Source organism: Sminthopsis crassicaudata, chromosome 3 (assembly GCF_048593235.1).
Source record: "Sminthopsis crassicaudata isolate SCR6 chromosome 3, ASM4859323v1, whole genome shotgun sequence".
In the NCBI taxonomy this organism is placed as follows: Eukaryota; Metazoa; Chordata; class Mammalia; order Dasyuromorphia; family Dasyuridae; genus Sminthopsis; species Sminthopsis crassicaudata.
Window position 1 is genome coordinate 601,465,616 of NC_133619.1, and position 23,111 is coordinate 601,488,726.

The window sequence follows — 23,111 nt, forward strand, 5'->3', positions numbered from 1 at the left end:
TCAAAAGGCAGCCCCCCTCCCCTCACCCCCTCCAGGGACCAAGGGGCTCACAGGAGACAACATGCAAACAACTATGTACAAACGAGTGATGGGTTTAATAAGCCAAAGGAGGAAACTGAGACTGAGGAGGAGCTCAGGACCTCCCCCACCTCTCCCAGCTAGTAAGGGTCAGGATGAGCAGTCATTTGCTTGGCCTAATTATTTCCCTTGTATCTTAGCTGTCAGCCCCTCCCCCCGCTCCCTTTCTTTGGGGTGCCCTCCGCCCAGGGGCACTCACTGCCCACTCCCAGATCTCCTGAGTGGACTCGATTTCTCAGACTTCCCTTCCAGTCCTCCCTACCTCCATGCACATGAGAAAGGCATTTATAAAGAGATTTTCACTTTCTATCACTGAAGGGAAACTGATGGGGATTAACAAAAAATGATCAATGACAAAGTCAGAATTAGGAGAAGCCTTTCTGAAGCTGTGGTCAGAGACCATAGCCATCCACTTTCTCTGGGACCTCGGCTCCCAGCCGCTCGTCTCTGGGTCTCCATCTCCTCTTCCAGCGAGCAGAACCGTTGGGACCTCATCCAAAGCTCCAAGGCTCTCTCCCTCACAGCAGGAGCAGTGTGGGCCTGATCCAGGCTTCCTGGAGGCTGGAGAGAAAACCTCAGCATCCCTGAGTCCGGAGGACTCGGCACATAGCTTAGTGCCCTCTTCTCAAATCCTCGTCCTTAACTTCCCCCCCCCCCCCAGTCTCTGCCCCCTGTAGCTTTAATTATTATTGGTGTTATCTCCTATTTATCTTTTTGGAGAGGTCCAGATAGAAACAATTGTTACCCATTTGGGGCTTTTTTGCCAAAGATACTGGAGTAGTTTGCCATTTCTCTCTCCCTCTCATTTTATAGGTGGGGAAACTGAGTAAGTGACTTGCCTAGGGTCATACAGCCAGTAAGTATCTAAGGCTGGATGTGAACTCAGGAAGATGAGTCTTCCTGACTCCGGGCCTGGCCCTCTGTGCCCCATAGTGCTCCCAGCTGTCCCCATAGACTGAATAGGAAGTAATTAAGAAAGGGAAGGCACTGGAGTTGAGAGGGTTTAGGGAGAGCTCCCTGTAGAAGGTGGGATTTTCGTGGAAACTACCAGGAAGGTCAGTCGGTAGACCAAGAGGAGGAGAGAGAATGTTCCAGGCCTGGAGCCCATGGTGGTGAAGGACCCGTGTCCCTGAATCACAGAGTTGGGTGTGTAAGGAGATTGGAAGGGGAGGAGAGAGTACGGTTGTGCAGGGCTCTGAATGCCGAGCTTTTGTTCCTGGAGGCTCAGGGAGGCCCCAGAGTCTGCAGCCTGTTGGCAGGCCCCTGGGGCTCACTCACCTCACTGCTGGATGAGGGTTCTGGGGTTGGGGCAGGTCCCCCTCCCTGTCAGCCGCCTGAGGAAGTAGGCCCTGGGCACCACACCCATGAGCACCCAGGGACAGCTGCACTGCTGGGGAATTTGAGGCCTGAAAGTGCAAGCTGGAGGAGGGAGGGAGCAAGGGAGGGGCCAGCTCTGTTCTCAGAACAGGCTGGGACAAGGCCCGGAGTCACACCCAGCTCCGTGCGGGGTCAGTGAGGGCCTGGAGGTGGGATGGAGCCTAGACTTCATTCACTTGTCTTTTCCAGCCCCTGGTGGAGTGGCAGGGGCCGCCACGCTTCTGTGGCCTGCCCCGGGCAGGAGTTAGAATCCCAGAGACACGCAGTCCCTGGGAGGTTAAGGCGTCCCGACCTCCAAAGTGCATCCCCACAGTGCCCGTGCCCTCCTGCCTCGAGCCACAGCTCTGCCAGCTGGGTCACGGCCCTTCCCTGGGCCGGAGGAAACAGCCTCTACATCTGATCTCACTTTGGGAGGGTGGCAAGTTTTGTTTTTCACTTTGGGGGATTTTTGTGATTTCATAAGCATAGGGAACTTCCAGGGAGGGAAGTTTGGCCCACTAACAAATGAAAAGCCATTTCTCAAGAGCTTATGGGGCTGTCATTGTTGAGTTGTGTCCAGCTCTCCATGACCCCATTTGGAGTTTTCTTGGCCAAGAGGTTGCAGCGCTTTTCCTTCTCCAGTCGCTTTCATAGAGGAGGAATCTGAAGCACACAGACTGGCTCAGAGTCACAGGCTAGAAGTGGCTGAGGCTCATCCACCGGGCCATCTTTTAGCAACTAGTAAGCCCTGGAGAGGGACCACTGGCTGGTGCAGCAGGGCAGCCGGGCCTGCACTCAGGAAGACCCCTTCCTGACTTCCTGTCCGGCCTCAGACCAACTGTGGGGCTCTGAGCAAGACACTTCACCCTGTTTACCTCAATCTTCTCATCTGTAAAATGGGCTGGAGACCAGTCTGGTGTCTCTGTAGAAAAAATCCAAAATGGGGGCCCAGAGAGCCAGGCAGTAGTGACACTACCAAATAACAGCAGAAGGTGCCCAGGTGTCTTCCCAAGGGCCTGGTGTGCAAAGAACAAAAGCAAGCCCTCCTCTAATAGGAAATTGCCTTCTAACTGGGGAGACGGTACAGAGTAGAGAATCTTGGCTGTGGGATATTTGGAGAAAACCCACAAGGATGATGAGTGGGGCCATCAGGGAGTAAATGGGTACGTTGACATGCCCTGTCTGGGAACAACGGCAGCGTTGATTTTGTACGTTCCTGGTTTAATGGAACTGGGAAGGGGGTTAAGGGAGGAGGCTGGTTACTGAGGCAGTGGAGGAGGGAGTGAAGTCAGGCCGAGGGAGCAGGGCTTCCCTAAAACAGTGGTCCAGAGAGGCCTTCAGCAAGCGCTTACTGTGTGCTGTGGGCTAGGCATCCTAAGCACTGGATATAGAAAAGATAAAAATTAGGCCGTCCCTGCCTCCAGGGAGCTTATATTCTGAAGGGGAAGATTATGTGTGTGTGCCCAGTCTGTGTTTTCTAAAAGCAATACGAGACAATGGGGAATGGGCCCTCACAGCAGCCTGGGGGGGACCTGGGAATCGGGGCTCACGGGAGAGACTGGCAACAGCTCCATAACTAAGGAGGAGGGCTGGATAGGGTGCTGTGCTTGGAGTCAGCACATTCTGTCAATCCCTGAACGTTTATTAAGCACCTACTGTACATCGAGCATGGCACGAAGGGTGAAACTGAATCCTCTCTCAAGCACAAACTAGCCCATGCCCTTGTCCAGATCATCAGCCTCAGCCCAGGGTGGTGGCCAGCAGAGCTCTAGCAGTGCAGGTTGGCTCTCAGGCCTAGAGAACTGCCCGAAAACCACATTCACAGGAGGCTTTTGTCTCACTGGACCTTCAAAACAACCCTGGGAAGTGGAGGAAACTGAAAGTAAAAAGAAGTTAAATGGCTGGTCCAGGGTCACACCTGTTTGTCTCAGAGACAGACCTTGAACCCTCATCTTCTTGACTCCAAAGACCTCTCTTCTTTGTGTTCTATGGCTTTGAATGATTGAATGTTTAAGTCAACAAGCACTAATTGGGTTCCACTTGTATATTAAGCACAATGTGTTTTTGAAGACGGATCATTTCCTCTCTTACTCTGGCCCCCAGCACAAAACATGACGTGGCAGTTCCACACCCGGTCTTATTGTGTGGACCTTTAGTAACCCCAAATTTGTCATTATTTCCAGATGTTTTAGAACATGGGGTTTTGAGAGTCTTGGTTGAGCAGTGAGAATCTGGAGAGATGCAGGGCCTGAGCTTCAGGCCTTTGGGAACAAACCGCCTTGTTTGATGTCTAAGCAGTATCCTTCTCTGGCCCAGGAACCTGGCGGACTGAGGCTGTAATCAGTGAAGAGGCCCTGATCGGCGTCCCAAGTGACATTCCCCTGCTTTGTGCAGCCACCCTGAGCGTCAACCCCTGCACTGCCTATAGGATGCTGTGCGACTTTGAGCAGCTGCGCCCAGGTGGGTGACTGGGGGGCTCAGGCCTGGGCTCCAAGTGCTCTCCCTACTGCTGACTGGAGCCCTGGGCTTCCAAGAGAGGGGCTTCTGGGGCACCCTGATGGCTCTTAGCCTTCTCAGACCCTTCCCTCCAAACCTCAGCCCCTGCTCTCCTCTCTTTAACAGTGAGCCTGCTAGGAGGTTATCTCAGAGGCTAACTTTGGTTCAACTGGGCAGGGCATCCTGGGCTCCTCCCCTTCAGCCCACCTACGTATCTCTCTCCCCCATCCCATGGTCTCTCTCTTCATCCCAGGGTCTCTCCTGATACAGCTACCACTCACCTGCTAGGTATCCATCCCTCAGCTGATGCCCTCTCCAAGTCATCCTCCCCATAGCTCTGTCACTTCCTACTTAAGTGCATTCTGGTTCTTCCCTCTTACCTCTAGTTAAATAGAAATCCCCCCCATATAACATTTAAAACTCTTTCTCTCCTGGCTCCAACTGCTTCTCCATCCCTGTTGTACATGACTCCCCCTTCCTGCACTGCTGCACACCAGCCTGCCGTTTCCCATCCACCAGATGCTCTTTTTTCATTCCCATGCTTTGGCCCAGTCTGCCTCTTCTTCTCCTCTCCCTCCATGCCTAGAATCCACTCCCTTCTCACCTCCCCCTCAAATAAGGGGTTAGCTTTGACTCAGCTCAAGGGCCATTTCCCCTCCTTCCCAGCTGCTGGTGTGACCCCACCACAATCACCCTGTATTTATTTTATAGAAATGCCTAGATCTTGTAGATATGTATTTATATGTCTTCATATTTACATACTTAGATATATATATATATCTGTGTCTGTTTTTAATCTCTTCTATGTTTCCCCTAGTAGATTGTAAATTCTCTATCTGTGTATCAGAAATGAAGCAAGGACTGTTTCATGTCTGCCTCTGTATCCACAGTGCCTTGTACAGGCTTTGGCTCAAAGTTAGGTCTCAATAGATGCCAAATGACTCATTGGTTGATTTGCCTGAGAGAGAAATAAAACAGAGACCTAAGTAGGGTTCCACCTGGGGCACAGTGTGAGTTCTTGTCCAAGTTTCACCTGGGATCATTTCTTTCTTGACTATCAGACAAAGATGCCTGGCAATCTGCAACCTGCCTGAATATTTATTCTTGGTGATGTTTTTTGGCTTGGTTTTGCTTGGGAAAAAGGGGGGAGGGGCAAGAGTCACAGCCTTAAAACATTGGATCTCAGGATCTGACAGTGATGACTGGTATGTGTGCTGTGACTGTGTTTAACTTGGAAATCCTATGTTTCTAAAACCAGTGGTTTCCTGGTTTCCAGGGGCTGTGAGACTCTGTCTGAGAGTGACATAAGGCAGGGGGGCTGTCCTCATAGACATAGTTTGCCTGAGATGGGGAAAAGAAATATCCTCTGTTTTTACTTTCAAATTTTTAGTAACTATACCCAGAGATCAGCTTTCCTCTTCATTTCTTAAATTAGCAAAACACATTTACCATGTGAGCCTTTCCCACCATTTTTGACTCCATAGTGATTTAGACTACAAATGTCCCTTGCTCATAGAATAGTAGGGCAGAAATCAGTCTTGAACCTTAGGATTTTCAAATTAGAGAGCTCCCAGAACAGAAAGTCAGAGTTAGGAGGGCCTTAGAACATAGACTATCAGACTAATAATCTTATCATGTGGGAGTTGGCTGAATCCTTAGGAGAGTCAGCTGTAGGACTAGAAGAGGCTTTGGAATACCAGGACTGGAAGGGAACTTAGTTTCCATGGAATCCAAGTTTCTCATTTTAGAGGATGAAATGTAGGCCTTTTAAAGGTCAAGTGACTTGCCCAAAGTCATGCAGTGAATTAGATCTAAAACAGGACCTCCATCCTTATGATCATTCACTGGCAGCAGTGAGCCTCGGATTAAATGACAGAGGGTGGGAAGCTGTAATAATCTCTAATTCTACATGACCATGAGGATGGGGTCCTGTTTTAGCTGTATGGTATATCCTCGGAATACCAAGGGTTCTCTAGTTATTCTCAGCAGAGAGTGAGTACCCTGAACACACGGGGCAGGAATTGTATCTCTGGAGGAAGAATACACTCCTCTTTGTTACTTCCTTTGGATAGAACCTGGCTCCTCCAGGGCTGAACCCTTTCTAGTATCCCAGGCTCACTCTGTCTGACCTTGTCCCTACCAGAGTAGCTTGGGAGTGACTGCCCCTTTCTCACTTACACGGTACTTAGGGCAGAGGATCTTTGCATACTCAGCAGACAGCCTTGGGACCCTGTCCCTAGGATCCTGCCCCAAAGTGATCCCAGTAGGGAGAAGTCACTGAAGTGTAAGCTCATTGCAAATAAGGAATCCTTCCATTCTTTGCATCCTCAAGGCCTAGCACTGTGCCTAGTATATAGCAGACCCTTAATAATTGTTGATTGATTGAAGGCAATTTTTTCTCACTTAATAGTTTTTTTCTTTCCAAATACATGTAAAGTTAATTTTCAACATCCATTTTTGTAAGACTTTGTGTTCCAAATTTGTCTCCTCACCTTTCTCTCCTCCTTCCCCAGGACAGCAGACAATCCGATATAGGTTATACATGAACAGTCATGTTGTGAAAGAAGAATTAGAACAAAAGGGGAAAACCACAGGAAAGAAAGAAAAAAAATATATTAAACAAGTGAAAGTACTGTGCTTAAATCCGCATGCAGATTGCATAGATCTCCCTCTGAATGTGGATGGCATTTTCCATTTCAAGTCTATTGGAATTGTCTTGGATCACTGTATCACTGAGAAGAGCTAAGTCTGTCATTGCACAGTGTTGACAGCACTATTTTTTAAATAAATGCTAGGCAAAGCTTGGATGACAGTGACACTAGCCCTGGGAGGTCCTGGGCAGGGAAGACAGGACCTCGATTTGGTTTCTCTTTCCGCCTCTCTAGGAGATTCTGTCATCCAGAACGCAGCCAACAGTGGAGTGGGGCAAGCCGTCATTCAGATCGCTGCAGCTTTGGGCTTGAAAACCATCAACGTGGTCCGAGACAGGTAAGGGAGCGGGAGCTGGCCTGGGGCTCATTTGCCTTGTCACAGTCTCCCTCAGGTCTTTCAGGCTACTCTCAAGGGTCTAAAGCACAGAGGCAACTAGCAGGAGGCTGGATTACAGAGTAAAGCCAGAAAGCTGGGCACAGACCACCTCTCAGAAGGTTCCTAAAAACCATATATGGGAACTTTAGAAAGGCCATTCCCAGCTCTGACACTAGATCACCTCAGGGAAGCAGTGGAGCTGATTTCTTCCATGCTGGCAATTAGGTGATCAGCCACAGGTGATTAGGCAGGTTTGTGTGCATGTATAAAACATCAGGAATTAGAGGAAAGCTCCCTTTGGGGACCCCCACTCTTACTTGTTACTCCCATCCCTCCTTCCCTAGAAGGAACCAAGGCCCTGTTTTCAGAACAGCAACTGCTATCTGGGAGTGTGAAATGTTTTGTTCTTTGAGCAAAATGAATTTGCCAAACCTCACATGTCAGGGTGGTCCAGCCCTCCGGGGGGGGGGGGTGGCGCTCCACGCCAGAGCCACAGCCCTGCCTCTGCTCCTGACCCTGCTCCGAGGGTTCTGATTGCCCGGGCATCCTCAGCTGGCTCCTGCCATAATCCTGGGCACCCACCCCAGGCAGTGAGAGGGCATGGGCAGTGGAGTCAGTGGGCAGAATTGGGCGGAATCAGCCCAAGAAAGGGGGTAGCGCAGAGTCCTGTCCTTTGTAAAGTGAGCCGGGAGCCGGTTGTTTCCAAGGAGTGGGGCTGCTCCTGGGCCAATGTCTGGCTGCTGGGAAGTAGGTAGGCGGGCGCCAGGCCTCCTGGGGAGACTTCATGAGAAGAACAGCACTCAGGGCATGTGTTTGGGGCCTAGACCGGACCTGCCACAGCTGGTGGACAGACTGAAGGCTCTGGGGGCTGAACACGTCTTCACAGAGGAGGCCCTGAGAAGGCCAGAGATCAAGGACTTCTTCCAGGTATGGGACGGACCAAAAGGAGGAGGCCAGAGAGCCAGTGGGGGTGGGAGAGAGGGGACCTGCTGAATGGGGGCTGCGGACAGCCAGGGCTAACTTCCCCGGGCCTCAGCTCCCCCTGGCTCGCCTTAGAGCCCCAATCTTGACTTAACATCCCTGGGCCTCCATTTCTCAATCAGTAAAATGGAGGCAGGAGAAGGAGGGTTCCCTAAAGGACCGCTAACGTCCCTTATTGCTACTCTATGCCTTGAAGTCTGTGATTCCAGAAAGCAGCCAGTCGCAAATGCAGAGAATTTTCTCTGTTCTCTTCCCATGGAAACCTCTCTTCTTCCCTGGAGAGAGACTTCATTCTTCAGGTGACAGAGCCTAGGGGCGCACACACCCCTGGGGGCAAAAACCCACAGGCTCTGGGAAAAAGACAGAGCAAAGGAGCTGTTGCCAGTAGAGAGCCAGCATCCTGAAGGGGAAACAGGGCAAGCCTCGAGGCTGGCTCGGGGCCCAGGCCAGTCTCTGCTCCCGCCAACTCATTTCCCCACTTGTACAGAGAGTGTGACCAGCCCCAGAACCCCATCTGCTAGCACCCATGGCCTCCGATTTCCTGGCAGCCTCTCAAATCTGGGTCTCGGGTCTCCCGCTAGCCAGGCACCTGCCCTGGACTCACAAAAGCCGTGGAGGGCAAGAAACCTCCAGCTTCTGGAGCACCTAAAGTCTTTGAAACATTATCTCCTTTAAGGATTTTCTCATTGGGATAGACTGTCTTCCACAAACCACCTCGCTAAGTTCCCAGGACCCACAGGCTCATTGATGACATCTTTAGGCCGCAGCAATTCCCTAAATTCCTAATACATAGATGGAGGGGGAGGTACGTGAGCTGCATTAGGACAGGACGCAGCCCAGTTCAGTAGTCATTCGTGGGTCTTTTGAGATAAGAGCATGCTGTCTTCCAGCAGTCATGAGCCAGGCCCACTGCAGACAACAAGGTCCTTGCTAGGGAACTCTTACCACAGCTCCCCTTTCTCAGGTCATTTGGCATTTCCCTGTTGCCTACTGGGCCCAAGACATTGATCCAATTCTGATCTTTCTATGGGACCCCTTCTCAGAATCATGTTTTTCAATGAAAACCAAAAAAAAAAAAAAAAAAAAAAAATATGAGATTACAAAAGAAAGCAATTCTTTTTGAAATATAGACATCAAAATATTTTTAAAATAATATTGTGGATCCTTCTCTCGACCCATCACTGTGCTAGGTGTCAGGACTATGAATACAATGAAGGAAATAATCCTTGCCCACAAAAAGTTGGCAGTCTGATGGAAAAAAACATTAAGTATATACACATATGTGTGTGTGCAAGAAGCTCACAGTTTAATGGGGAGAGAACAGGTAAACTTTATATGTACAATACATAGAGGCTACATATTTACAGAGCAGATGGAAGGTAATCTCAAATTGGAGGCCCTAACAGGCCCTGGGAGAATCAGGCCTCCTGCAGAAGCTAGGATTTGAGTCAAGTCTTGAACGAAGCCAGGGAAGCTAAGAGGGAGGATTACCGGTTTGGGGGATCACCTTTGCAGCAAGTGGGAGATTGCGAGAAACAAATCAGCCACTGGCTTAGCTGGATCAAAGTAGTACCGGAAGGGGAAATGAGGTGTGAGAAGCTCCTCTTTGAAGAGGTGGGCTGAGGAGGGGGTGCGTTCCAAGCATGGGACACAATCAGTGCAAAGGCTTAGAGGTAGGAGTTGGAAGGTCACGGGTGAGGAACAAGGTCGGCTTGGGTCATAGAATGCAGGAAGAACAGTGATGGTCAGTGGTTTGGGAAGGGCACAGAAGACTTGGAGTCTCTGAGTCTGAATCCAGTCATTCAACAAGCATTTACTAAATACCTGTTGTATGCCAGCCCTGGGCACTCAGCAGACATCCAGCCTTCAAACACTCTCTGACTTTCCTGAGTCCCAGCTTCCCCATCTCTAAAATGGAAATAATACTTGCAGAACTTACTTTTCCAGGTTGAGAGGTTCATACAAGACAATATAGGTGAAGTGCTTCATAGACTTCATAAAGTTTTATTGCTGAATCATTTCAGTCACATCCAACTCTTTGTGACCCCATTTGGGGCTTTCTTGGCTAGTTTGCCATTTCTTTTTCCAGCCTATTTGACAGATCTGGAAACTGAGCCAGTGATGTAATTCACTAATAAGTGTCTGAGGCAGGATTTAAACTTGTGAAAATGAGCCTTCCTGATTGCAGGCCCAGCACTCTGTGCCCTGTCCCTCCCCCCATCCTCAGCAGTATTACTTGTGTCAGTAGTTAGTCCCAGAACTTTAGAACTCAAATACACTCTCAGCCTCTAGTTTATCCCTGCACAGGGACATCTCCCTATCATATCCCGGCCTCCAGCCCCAGCTCAAGGGCTTCCCATGAGGGAATGCTTATAGAGGATGCAGTTACCCCCCACGTCAGTCCATCCCAGTTAGCTCCAACCCTTCTGAAGCCTTTCCCCTTGGTCACTTCAGAGACCACTATTCTTGGTTCTCCCCCTTTGGGACCAAACAACAAATCCAATTCACTTCTGCACACAGCATGATTCACAGACACTCTGGCAACCTCCGTGTAACCCATTGCCAAGGAGAGCATCAGGGCTGCCCCGCGAGCATCAGGGAAGCCCAGCCTCTGCGCCCCCTTGGACAATTCTCTGTAGGATCCCTCTGAGATCAGTCCAAAGCTCCTGCCTCCTGTGAGCCTTCCCTGCTGCAGATGTCAGGGCCTCCTGGAACCTCCAGCAGCAGTGAGTTATAGACTAGAGTCAAGGGTTAGGTCATCCAGTGGTGAGGACACGGGGCACAGAAGGGGAGGGGCTGCCTGGAGTCCCACAGAAAGTCCTCGGCAGAGCCAGGGCTGGAGTGTGACTGCCTCGAGTTGCAGGAGATTGGGAAGTAAAGTAAGAGTCTTGTGTCTTGCAAGCTGCAGAGAAGCTAGGAGGATGGGCCTTGAGGACCAGAAAGTCCTAGGAGATCCAGGCAGAGGGAGGGTTGGACCAGATGTGGAAGGGTACAATGGCTGGGGTTGGGGAATGTCCTTTGTCTCTCTGGCCTTCCCTTTGGAAGATGACCTCTGGGCCCAGGGACTCCAGCTTCACTTCAGGGATGGGGAGGGGAAAGAACAGGAGTGGGAGTGGAGCCCCAACCACCCAGGTAGCCATTGACCACCCCCCACTGGCTCCTTGTTTTTCAGACCTTTCCTCGGCCACAACTTGCGCTCAATTGTGTTGGTGGGAAGAGTTCCACTGAGCTGATGCGACACCTGGGGTGAGTGAGCGAGTGTCTGGCTGCCCCCAGATCCGAAAGCACCAGCCTAGCGGGTGGCTGGGCCTGCCAGCAGCTGGCATCTGGGCTTCATGCGTAGCTTTGTGGGGCCGGGCTAGATGCTGGGGAAGGACCACGGGTGTGGTTCTTTAAGTAGTTCTCGTGGTCTGTATGTCCAGCAGCCAGGAAAGGCCACAGTGAACTGCCGGTGCAGACTTGGGAGTGGCCAGGCCAGAGCCCAGCTGGACAGGGAGATGGGGAGGCAGCCATCCTGTACTGAGGTACCCAGAATCATTTTGTAGAGGCTCAGGGTCAGACCCCTGGGGTAAGGCTCCAGCCCTGCTGATGGGGGAGGTCATGGTGAGGTACAGCTAGTCCCAAGGGGTGGGGAGTCATCCAGAATGACCATCTCCAGGTCAATGGGCCAAGCTTAATGAAGAAGCGGACAGAGCTCCCAGTGCACTCACAGTGAACAAGGGGAAAAGTGGCCCCACTTATGCTATTTGTGTGTGTCAGTAAATCAGTGGTGATCATGGTTGTCCTGTTTATACAAGATGGCCACAAGAGCTAACATCACTGGCATTGTGTAGAGTCACTGGGCGTCAGTACAGGATGGCTCTGTCTGTTCAAGATGCATCTGTCAGGACAAGACCATAATTACACCTGCTACCGAGGACCTGGCCTTTTGCTGGAGTCCATTCACCCCATCGCTGTCCTTAACCTGCTCTGACCTGGCCCATGTCGCTTCGTTTGGCAACTTTCTCTATCTGGGGGATTTTAACTCTTTTTGTGTTTTAAGGGCTATTTGGCAATCTCATGAAGCCATAATGCTCCTTCTTAGAGTAGTATTTTTAAATAATTGAAAGAAAGGCCAGTTTTCAGTTAGAGAATGGTAAAAACCAAGATGTCGTTTTTTTCCCATCCAAAGATCTCAGAGCTTTCGGGTTAAGAACCCCTAGATAGATGGTTTGGAGGGCCCCTTCCATCTGTAGCATTTTCATAATTCCCTTTCCTCTTCCTGGTGAATCCCAAGACTCAACCATTGATCTCAGCTAGAAATTGGATCCAGGAGGAAGAACCAAAGTTAATGAAGACGGGATATTTCTGGCACTGCCATCCACAGTGGTGCGACTTGGACCAATCAGTCTGTCAAGCCATCTCTTAAGCAGTTGGCACTGCCAGGCACACTGTGCTGAGCACTCAAAATATGAAGACAAAAAAAAACCCAGTCCCTGCCCTCAAGGAGCCCACATTCCATTAAGGGAAACAAGGGTTCATGCAAAAGTAAGAAAGGTATACAGAGGAGGATCAAGGTAACTTTAGTTGGGGAAAATGGAAGGGCAGGAATTGAGGGGAGACCTCAGCCAGCAGGTGTGGCTGAGCCAAGCTCTGAAGGACACTAAAAATTCTAAGAAATTACAGTGAGGAAGGAATAAGTTCCAGCCTGGAGATAGCCTTACGGAGCGCCGAGGGTAGCCTGGCTGGACCAGAGGGGAGAGTGCATGGATGAGGCCTGGGAAGGATCAAGCCAGACTAGGAGGCCTGGAAATGCCAAACAGAAGAGTTTGCACATTGTCCTAGAGGCAATAGGGAGCCACAGAAAGCCTTTTGAACTGAGAAGTGAGTAGCATGATAAGATCTGGGATTTAAGAATATCATATTGGCAATCATGTGGAAGGAGGATCAGAAGGGGATGGGCCTGTAGGATACTCCCACAGGGTACTCTGAGGAAAGTGGGAGTTAGAGAAGAATGCAGGGAGAGACTTGAAAGTGGAATCCACAATTCCTGACAGCTGGTTACTCAAGGCCACAAACCTGAGTGACTGGAAGGATGATGACAGAAAAGCAGCAGGAGCAAACATGGAGGGGGGTGGGGGGTGTTAAGAAGTTTGAGAGGAAAGGGAACAGGTTCTGTTTGAGACCTGCTGAGAGGGAGAGGCCTCATAGGTGGGTATTTGTCTTGTCTGTTTGGGGGACTTTTCATCAATAAAACATGGTTACCATTCCCACCCCCAAACCTTGACTGATGTGAAGTTTGCAAAAGAGTATTGAAAAATATAAATCATTACACAAATGTGAGGTTGTATTGTTAGTAAATTTGGGAAGGATAATCCTCTTAAGAGGTTTAAAATCCTTCCAGATTTCACAGAAACTGAATGACGCATGAAAATATTGCTAATGTTGCAAGATTTACTTCCCATGAAAGCCAATGACATGGGATTAGCTCAAATAACAAACTAATGGGATTGTAATAGTTGATAAGTAATTAAAAGTTGTTTGGATTTCTTACACACCCTCTGCTTCCCTCCCTCCTCCATAAGGCATTCCAGGGTATCTGGAACCTGAAAGTCAAAAATAGTTTCCAGTCATCTCATCCCAGTTCCCTTTTTGAGCTGAGTTGAACCCACCTCCTCTTGGGATGGTGTGCCAGTCTTAGTATGGGCAGAAATCATCATTTGTTAGCCCTGCCTTTGGAGAACGGGATGGGGGAGCACCCCCCATTGCTGATCTAGGCAGACAGTATCAAACAAAGAGTCTTTGATCCCTCTCTTGAAGGGCTCAAATTGTAATTAAAGAAAAGATCAGGACATACTAACAAGACATGCTTCTGAAACCCTGGCTAAGAGCTGATGAAAACAGCTGAGTTCCCCTTGATGCCCCGGTGTGTTCCAAAAGAGGTACACATGGCTCACAGGTAGACTAATTGAAACATTTTCCAGGGGAGCCAGGTATCAAAAGAAAGGTAAATTCTTTTGAACAGCAAATAATTCCTTCCCGCTCCTTGGAACTGCTTTGTATGCATGGAGAGTATTGCTCTGAAGTTCCCCTCTGATGCCCCATTGGCCTATGTATGAAGGTGACCCTGCTTCTTGGCGATGACATCTGCAGGGCCCCAGCTCTGTGGACTGAAGGGCTCTGGTCTTAGCTCAGCTGTGGACTGTAGGCGGTCTCTCACCCCAGGGCCAGGGCAGAAGAGGTGATCCACAGGACCTCCAGCCAAAAAGAACCTGCTGTCCATTAGATCCAACCGTGCTCCTCCCCACTTCCAGCACTGCCCTTGGTACTTGTGGAGCATCTCCTTGTGAGGAATTTTCTGTCCTACCCAGATCTGCATCTCTGCAGCTTCCACTCCTAATTCTGCCCTTAGGTCCAGACCAAGCGTGTTTTCCTCTAAGTCTTCTCCACTGCAAATAGATGGGGCTCTTTCTGCTTAACAGCATCTGCCATGGCCTGGAGGATTTTCACACTTCTGAAGACCCTTCTCTGGATGCTCTCATTTATTTGCGACCTTCCTAAAATGTTCCCAGGACTGAGTGCCAGGCTCCAGCTCTGCTCTCCAGTGCAGTAGCCATGTCCCTTGTGCTAAATGCTCTGCCTCTTACTGTGGGTTAAGGTTCCATTATCCCCCTCCACGCTGTTGATTCACACTGGGATTGTAGGCCATTAAAACACCCAGATTTCTTTTAGACAAACTAATTTAGACCCGATTGGGTCATCTTCTGTGGTTGACCTTTTGAACTCCAATTCAAGACTTTAAACTTCCTCTCTATTAAATTGCATCTTTTTCAGTTCAGTCCAGTGTTCACCTTCTGGGGATTTTTTTGAATCCTGGATCCAAAAGTTTCACTATTTCCTTGATGCCCCTAGAACAAAATGCAGACTTATCTGTGACTTTGGTCCTTAGCTTTGCACAGTGTGCACCCTGGAAAGATGGGCCATCTTTTGTCTTTATCTAACCCTTAAGTAAAAGCAGCACACAATAAAGGGAAGATCCCCAAAACCTTCTCAGTCCTCTCTGCAGCCTTGGATGTCGTTAGTCATCCTCTTCACCTGCACAGAATGCTCCTTCTCAAATTATTCATCCGTTTCCTCTTTCTGGATAGGTAGTCTGTGGTGTGCTGATGATAAAACCACTTCTGTGTCTACTTGTGTAGATCTTCACCAAAAAGCTCTCTCTCTACCATGCTACTCTGTCTCTCTGTTCCTGGATTTCCTCACATAAATATGACTTCTTGGTATACAATGCTGCCCTTTTTTTTTAAGGTAGTAGGACAAGCCAAAGAGCATGAGGCTTCCCCAAATGATAAACATTTAATTCATTTTGAATTCATTTATGAAACCACAGATTAAATCAATTTATTAGCTCACAGAAGCATAGAATCTCACAGTGGGAAGGGATCAGGAGGCTCTAAGACCATCCAACCCCCTGCTTCTCCTGAAACAGGAGCCCTTTCCTGCAGCCCCAAGAAATCAGTTCAATTCAGCAAGTGACCATTAATTGCTGATTAGGTATCAGGCATTTAGCCCAATGGCCAGAGGATACATAGAAAAAAACCTGTTTTGGAGTGAGCATGTACAGGAGAGGCAGGCAAAAATAAATGATTATTAGTTCAATTAAAAAAAAAAAAAAACCTAAAGTACACAATTCCCCCTGCTGCTTTTACCTATTTTGTTCCTTTTAATCAGGTATAAGCTTTCAGAACCATTTTCCATTCATATGTCCCATCCTACCAAGTATCAGCAAAACCTTTGAGGTCCAGTTTTCCTCTTTGGGTAAGATCTCTTGTTCATCTTGCTTGTCTTAAACTTTATGCATTTAGAGAAAGATGGTCAACCTGTCAGTCATAGGGCTTAGAGATGGCTCCTTTCTTAGTTTAGCCTCTTGCATGATCTTAGTCTTCTGCCAGCACTGCAGCAACTCCTGGTGGGTACCAATTAGCAGTCTTCTGCTTCCTTTTCAGTTGAAAGACCTTTTGATTGAATTTATACAACTCCAGGCAAGTCCAATTTTTAAAAAATTTTCTTTTTTAAAACATTTTGTACTTGCAGCACAATCCTTTCTGGATCTCTCTTCTTCCCCTCTCTGTCTCTGCCTCTCTCTCTCAGGGGCTATTCTTAAGTCAGAATGTATCAGCAAAGATCTGTGTGTGTGTGTTTGAATCTGATGCCAATGACTTGTCTGCAATCACCCCCTCATTTGACAGATGAGGAAACCTAGGCCCAGTTAAGATAGGTGATGTGTCCAGGATCACACAGGCATGAAAGGGCTGGAGTGAGGGCCCTGCACACCATGCCAGAGTTCCTCCCAGACAAGCTCCATAACCTCTTCTTGGGGAGAAAGGCTTTCATTACCAGATTTGTGTTTGCCAGCCTTTGTGAAGTGCATCCTCTCCCTGGCCAAGAGCCTAAGAACCAAATGTTTAAAGTCAGTAGAATCTCTACATAGTCTTGGGTTTTGCTGATGGCAGACCCACCTGTTGTCTACAGTGCAAACTTAGACCAAAAAGAGGGACCTGCCTTGTGTGTGCTGCATTCTAGCTTGGAGAGCACTCTACCAACATGCCCTCATTTCATCTTCATAAGTAGCTAGTGAGGAAAATATCATGGGTGTTGTCATCTCAGTTTTACAGATAAGAAAACAGGCTTGGAGAAAATAAGCGATCGAGGTAGGATCCAAAGCTAGGGCTCCCCGATTGCCAAGTCTGTGCCATGTCCACTTCACAGCCCTGACTCCTTCGCCAGCACAGCGCCTGGCAGGAAGGAGAGCACAATGGTGCAGCGGGCAGAGCACCAGGCCTGGAGTCAGGAAGGCTCATCCTTCTGAGTGCAAATCCAGGGTTACAAGCTGTAGCCTACTCAACCCTACTCCCCTCCATGTCCTCATCTGTTAAATGAGCTGGAGAGGGAAATGGAAAACTCCAAATGGGGATGAGTCAGACACCACCAAACAATAACAACGAACACAGAGTAACTCGTTAATAAATGCTGGCCGACTGACTGACTCAAGCAGGGCATCTGGAGACAACCCTTTCTGGTTGCCCTGCCCCGGCTTGATTTCCTCATGTTAGAATTTCTCTGATTTATTTCCCGCTCCAGTCATCCAGCCATGGGTTGAATGTTTCCTGTAACAGGAGTGCACATAGAGCCTTAGAAGTCCTTCCATCTTTAGCTATAGAGTCAAAGTTCTTTTTAAAAATTTTACATTTTGAGTTCTGTTAGTAAGTACACGTAGATTTGTATTTAGATGTATAATCAGGAGCACAAGAAAAATTGCCATGTATGGTAAAACCACAATACCTAGTTTATCAATTATTATACAAAATGTGTGAAATATACTATTCATCCATTGCTCACCAACTATATATAATTTTATTTTCTCGGTACATAATAGAGATTTATTGTTGTTGGCTTTAACAATATAGCGGTGAATGCTAATTGTTCTTTTAGTTCCTCCTTCTGTTCTATGTCAATAAGTCATCCTATAATTTTTTTGAATTATTTGTCATTTCTTATAATATAATGAAATTTCACTATATTAACCTACCATAATAATTTGTTTGGCCAGTGCAATCCATGGCTTATATCCAGCTTTTTGTTTCTGGAGAAATTGCTATTCACAGTACTCTTGAACAGATTTCCCCCCCTCCCCCAGGCAACTGGGGTTAAGTGACTTGCCCAGGGTCACACAGCCAGGAAGTATTAAGTGTCTGAGACCAGATTTGAACTCAGGTCCTCCTGACTTCAGGGCTGACATTCTGTTTACTATGCCATCTAGCTGCCCCCAGATCTCTTTTTTTCTATCCACATTCGCCTTGAGACATCCCAGTAGTCCCACCACTGGGATACTACTGAGGCAAAGAGTCTGCACATTTTTGTCATTAATCATCCAGAAATGTTGGACCAATTTGAGATTCTGCCAAAGAGTGTGCCTATTTTACCATAGCTGCATCTGCAGTTTTCTTTTCTTTTTTCTTTTAATTGTATTTGCCAAATTTGATAGAGAGTGGGCAAAGACTCAGAATTGTTAGCTCATAATTTTCTCTAGAGACAATGTGGCTTAGTAGATGGTGAATTCCACAAAGCATCAGGAAGAGTTGGGTTCAGTCCATCTCTGAGACTAAACTAGCTGTTGTTTATCCTTCATTCTAGAACAGAATTACGACATCAGGCATAACGTGCAAGGGAATTGGATTTAAGTGAGGGAGCGCTGTGAAAGGTCACCTTACCTCACTTTCTCCTCTGGAACCATCTCGGTCCAGTGGCCAGATATAGATCAGGATGACTGGAGATGGCCCTGGATGCAGTGGGAGACTGGGTGGTCCCTTTTAAGCTTAGATCTTTACCAGGTAACAGTTTGAGGCATTTTTTACCTAGTCAAAATATGTGTATGTATGGGTCTGTGTGTACAAACATATTTACATGCATATCTGTGTGTGTGTGTGTGTGTGTGTGTGTGTGTGTGTGCCCAACCTAGGCGAGGGAGACCCTCAGGGTCTCTGGCCAAAACAGAAACAATAGTTATTTATACGCATTCTGAGCCAATCTGGGACTTATTGTTGGCCAGTCTATGAGAGCCAGAGTGATTTGAATGCAAGGCATTGTCCTAGTACAGAAACCCCATGATATACTTATTTAACTAGCCGTGTAATCCTGATCAAGCCATGTGGCCTCTGCCCATCTCAGGCAACTCCCTAGGTCTTCACTGAGATCCCAGCATTGATAAAACTCACTGTCATTTCTTCAAAATTATAGCTTACTTTGAATTCTGAAAGAGATGATCATCCCTCGCCTTTGTTTTTCAATCGTGGTTTTTAAGAGATCTTGGGGAAAGAATTTTAGACCTGAGACATGACCATGGCCGCCACCCTCTTTTGCCATATGTCCTAAGCTCCCTGCTCCAGGGACCATCTGACTGCAAAGGTTTCTGTGATTCTAAGAACTCGGGAACAGGACTCTAGGTGAAGTTGAGTGATGGAGTTCAGTGTCATCCCTGATTCTGGGAGCATTGGGCTGCTCTTGTACATGTGACAATCCACCAGTTAGCAAGTACTGAAAGAGTATCTACAAACTAGTAGGCACCTGATAATTTAGTGAAATTCAGCAAATATAAAGTGCCTAGTGTATATAAGGATCACTGTGCTACTCAATGGACTAAGACAAAAAGAATGCTCCTCCTTCCCTCAAAGAACTTATATTCTACAGGGAAATGTGACATGTGCACAGATAAGGAAATTCAAAATAACTTTCAAAGGAAAAGAAAATTTTCAGCTGGAGAGGGCTGGAGGAGGTTGGTGGATGGGACAGCTGGGTGGCGCAGCGGATAGAGCACCAGCCCTGAAGTCGGGAGGACTGAGTTCAAATGTGAGCTCAGACACTTAACACTTCCTAGCTGTGTGACCTTGGGCAAGTCACTTAACCCCAGCCTCAGGAAAAAGAGGAAAAAAAAAAAAAAAGGTTGTTGGATTAGTTGATTTTGTGTGTGAAACATATTTTGAGAGAAACTGGGCCAGTCTGTTGGAACAGCTAGGTGGTACAGTGGATAGAGTACAAAGTCTGGAGTCAAGTAGTCTTCATGAATTCAAATCTGGTCTCAGACACTTCCTAGCTGTGTGATCCTGGGCAAGTCACTTTATCCTGTTTGCCTTGGGTTCCTCATCTGTCAAGTGGGCTGGAGAAGGGAATAGGAAACCACTCCAGTTATCTCTGCCAAGAAAACCCCATATATGGTCACAGAGTTGGACAGAGCTGAACAGCACCAGACCCGGTCTGTGAGGCAGAAATGAAGAAGTACTTTCCAGAGCATTGTTTGCAGGGTAGCACCCAGATGCTTTATTGTGTGACTCAGACATGGAATGTCAGAGCTGGAAGGGACTTTAGGATGGAGAGTGCTGGAGCACAGAATATGGATGCAGGAGAGGGCCAGGGAGGCCATCTCCCCCACCTCATTTTTTAGAAGAGGAAGCGAGGCCCCGTCCCTCCTTGGTGATAGAGCCAGGAGTGGAGCCGTCTCCCCAGGGGCTGCCCCCAGAGCGGATGTGCCCCCCCCTCAGCATTTATCTCTGGTATTTCTGCAGGCATGGAGGTACCATGGTGACCTACGGAGGGATGGCCAAGCAGCCAGTCACAGCGTCGGTGGTAAGTGGGCACCAGGAGGTGGAAGAGGGAGGACATTCCCCTCCCTGACCCTGAGGGCAGCTGATCCCGAGTTTCCACCTTTTGCTCCTACATTCTGTTCTTCTTCCAGACTTCAGCTTCTCTTTCCTGTGTCCACAGAGCTCATTCATTTTTAAGGACATCAAGCTCCGGGGCTTCTGGATGTCTCAGTGGAAGAAAGACCGAGGTGCAGGTGAGTGGGGAATGACCATGTTGGGGTTGAGGGGACAACAGGCCGGCTGGGGGGGTACCTGCTACACCCCAACAGATGTGGCTCTTTTGCTTTCATTCAGTCAACATTAAGCACCTACTGCATGCCCAAAAACCCCTTCCATCCTTGATGAGGAGAATGAGCCCTAACTGGAAACCCCCAGACTAGACCCTGAAGTTGTCAAGTCCCCAGGAAGTGAGCTTGAGCTTATACCCAAGCATTAAGTCCAAGGGGAAGCAGTCCCCAGCTGGCTTTTGTTTACCCCCATCTTGTCTCTTCCTGACACCAGAGGGCAGCCCTGAGACCCCGGTGCCAGGAAGAGAAGCCCTGTGCCCATGACTACAGGGACCTGGGGCCCGCAAGGAAAGCTGTACGTGCCCCCCAAGCCTGTGCGGCACCAGCCGAGGCCCTGCATAGTGTGCTGCACCGGTTCCCCTGCCCCCGGTGCATCTGGCCCATGCTGCCCTCTCAGGGTTGCTTTCCTGGGACCTGACCCAGGCTCGCTTGTGCCGTCGTTCCTCCTGCTGATGATAGCCTGCTCAGGGCGCCGGTCCTAGGGACAAAGTGCTGTGTGCCCTCTCTCAGCCAGTCCTTCCTGGGACGTGTGAAGGGCTCCAGATGAGAAAACTGCGACTCTTAGAGAACAGGGAGTGGTGGCAGAGCTTTGGTGTGGCCCAGGGAGGGTGCCCCTTCTGGCCTGCCCAGGGCCTGGAGTCTGAGCTCAGATCTCAGGCCCTCCCAGCTGTGTGACTTCACCTCTGTTTGCCTCAGTTTCCTCATCTGGAAAATGGAGATAATAGCATCTACCCACACCCCTTATCAGATAAGTCCCTTGTAAAAGCCCTTAGCCCACAGCATGGCTGGCATGCTGTAGGTGCCACAAAAATGCTTATTCTCTTCCCTTTCTCCCTCTTCCATGTTCTCAGAATCTCACCCCACATCTGGCTGCCTCTCCATGCACACATCAGGGTCAAATCCTGTTGCATCTACTGCCTTTTGAGGCCTCCCCCAAGAGCCCTGCTGAGCTCCAGCTGGTCCTTCCTCAGTGTTTTATTTTTCTTTTCCCCTTGAGGGGATAGGGTGGGATGGGACTTTGTAGGAAAGAGACATCTCTCCTGACCTGTAGGGAAGGAGGGGCAAACATCCACAAATGCAGGCCCACTGGAGCCAGAGAAGTCTGGAGAGGGGAGAGGAGAGGAGGCTCAGAGCATAGGAAGCAGGAAAGCTCCTGGCCATTTCTCCCGCACCCTTTGGGGAGAAGACGCTGTGGAAGTGGAGAGGCTTAGGAAATGAGTATGTCTCAAAACCAAATGAGCTGATGTTTTTAAAGTAATTATGAACTTAATAATATTCAAAGAAAGGAAGAAAGAATTCTAGCTGAATATTACTTCCAATTCATCATTTTAAGTAGACAGAGCTGTGCCCCAAAGTTTCAAACCTAAGCCTGTCGCTTTTAACCCAGTATTGCCCCCCCCCCACTGTCCTACTTATCTCTCTTCTTGAATTTCCTTTCACTTTTTTCTGGATAGTTTTTATACATTTCATTGATGTTCTTTGCTTTCTTTTTTTTTTTTTTTTTTTAAGTTCTCTTTCACCATTTTCTCCCCACTCAAAAAAAAGTGTTTCCTTATAATAAATATGTCAAACAAAATAAATACGCACATTGGTGGAAAGCTTGATTTTTTTTTTTTAAACAGAAGAGAGAGAATTAGTAATTTCCTTGAAGTTCATTTGAAGACTACTAATTTTATACCAGATTCCCCACACTTGACATAGAAACTGAGTGGAGGAGAACTGAAGGGAGCATTGGATTTAGAGGAAGGAGCTAAGTTCCAATCCTACTTCAGTTATTCTATAGTGCTGTGATCTTGAGCCAGCCCTTTCCCTTCTTCCAGCCTCAGTTTCCCCATATATTGCTTCTGAATTCCAGAGCCCTAAGACTCTTTCCCATCCTCTCTCCCTCTTACAGACCAGTTCAAGGAGATGATCCTCACCCTGTGTGACTTTGTCCGCCGAGGGCAGCTCATGGCTCCGGCCTGCTCAGAAGTCCCACTGAAAGATTACCAGGTAGCTCTGGAAGCCTCCATGAAGCCCTTCATTTCCTCAAAGCAGATTCTCACCATGTAATGGCCCGGGAGGAAGAGTAACCATGCATCATGAGCCAGCGGTAGAGAGACACGACATCTCCTATATCAGCCCTTGATCAGGTGCTATGTCCACCAGAACCTCTCTCTGGAGCATCGCTGCTCCCCAAGGCGAGCCTGATTCTGAGGTCAGGAAATAGTGGCCATTAAGCCATTACCCTTGGGCACCGGCCCGGCCTTCACCAATAAAGTATGGTTGCCAGTTTCTTAAACAGAAAGTGATCTTTTCCCACTGGGTAGTAGGGGGCTGACCATTTGGAGGCATCCACATGGTCTCACTTTGCTTTTCCTCACTGCCCAGAATGGAAAGTCTTAAAAGTACCAAAAATTGGTCTGCAGGGGAGGATACTCTCAACCAGCGCTGAGCTTTATAGTTGGGAGCAAGGTGGGCACCTGACCTGTGGAGGACATATGTGCCAGCTGAGGGCTGGGACATAATCCTGCAAACCAGGCAATAGAAGCCAGAGGTGGTCAGACCTCAGGAGGCTATCCTCTGGAGCCTCTCTGGAAGAGGATGGAGGAATAGAAGGTTAGGATAGGGTCCCCTGCCTCCATCTTGATAGAGAGGAGAGTATCTGCTACCCCCACTGCCCTAGGCTTTTTAACATTATCACCTTCTCTCCTCAGGCTGCCTGATTAGA

At 48.4% G+C, this 23,111-nt stretch overlaps 1 protein-coding gene across 2 annotated transcripts in view; it reads left to right on the plus strand.

Annotated features, from left to right (window-relative positions):
- MECR (mitochondrial trans-2-enoyl-CoA reductase) overlaps window positions 1–22,682 on the plus strand; it is a 35,959-nt gene extending 13,277 nt beyond the window's left edge. For both annotated transcript variants that reach the window (XM_074305551.1, XM_074305552.1), the window contains exons 4-10: window positions 3,751–3,894; window positions 6,816–6,918; window positions 7,782–7,884; window positions 11,111–11,184; window positions 20,037–20,097; window positions 20,236–20,308; window positions 22,296–22,682. In XM_074305551.1, the coding sequence (XP_074161652.1) occupies window positions 3,751–3,894; window positions 6,816–6,918; window positions 7,782–7,884; window positions 11,111–11,184; window positions 20,037–20,097; window positions 20,236–20,308; window positions 22,296–22,453 (716 nt within the window). In that variant the 3' untranslated portion in view covers window positions 22,454–22,682. The remainder of the gene's footprint in view (window positions 1–3,750; window positions 3,895–6,815; window positions 6,919–7,781; window positions 7,885–11,110; window positions 11,185–20,036; window positions 20,098–20,235; window positions 20,309–22,295) is intronic.
- Window positions 22,683–23,111: the final 429 nt, after the last annotated feature.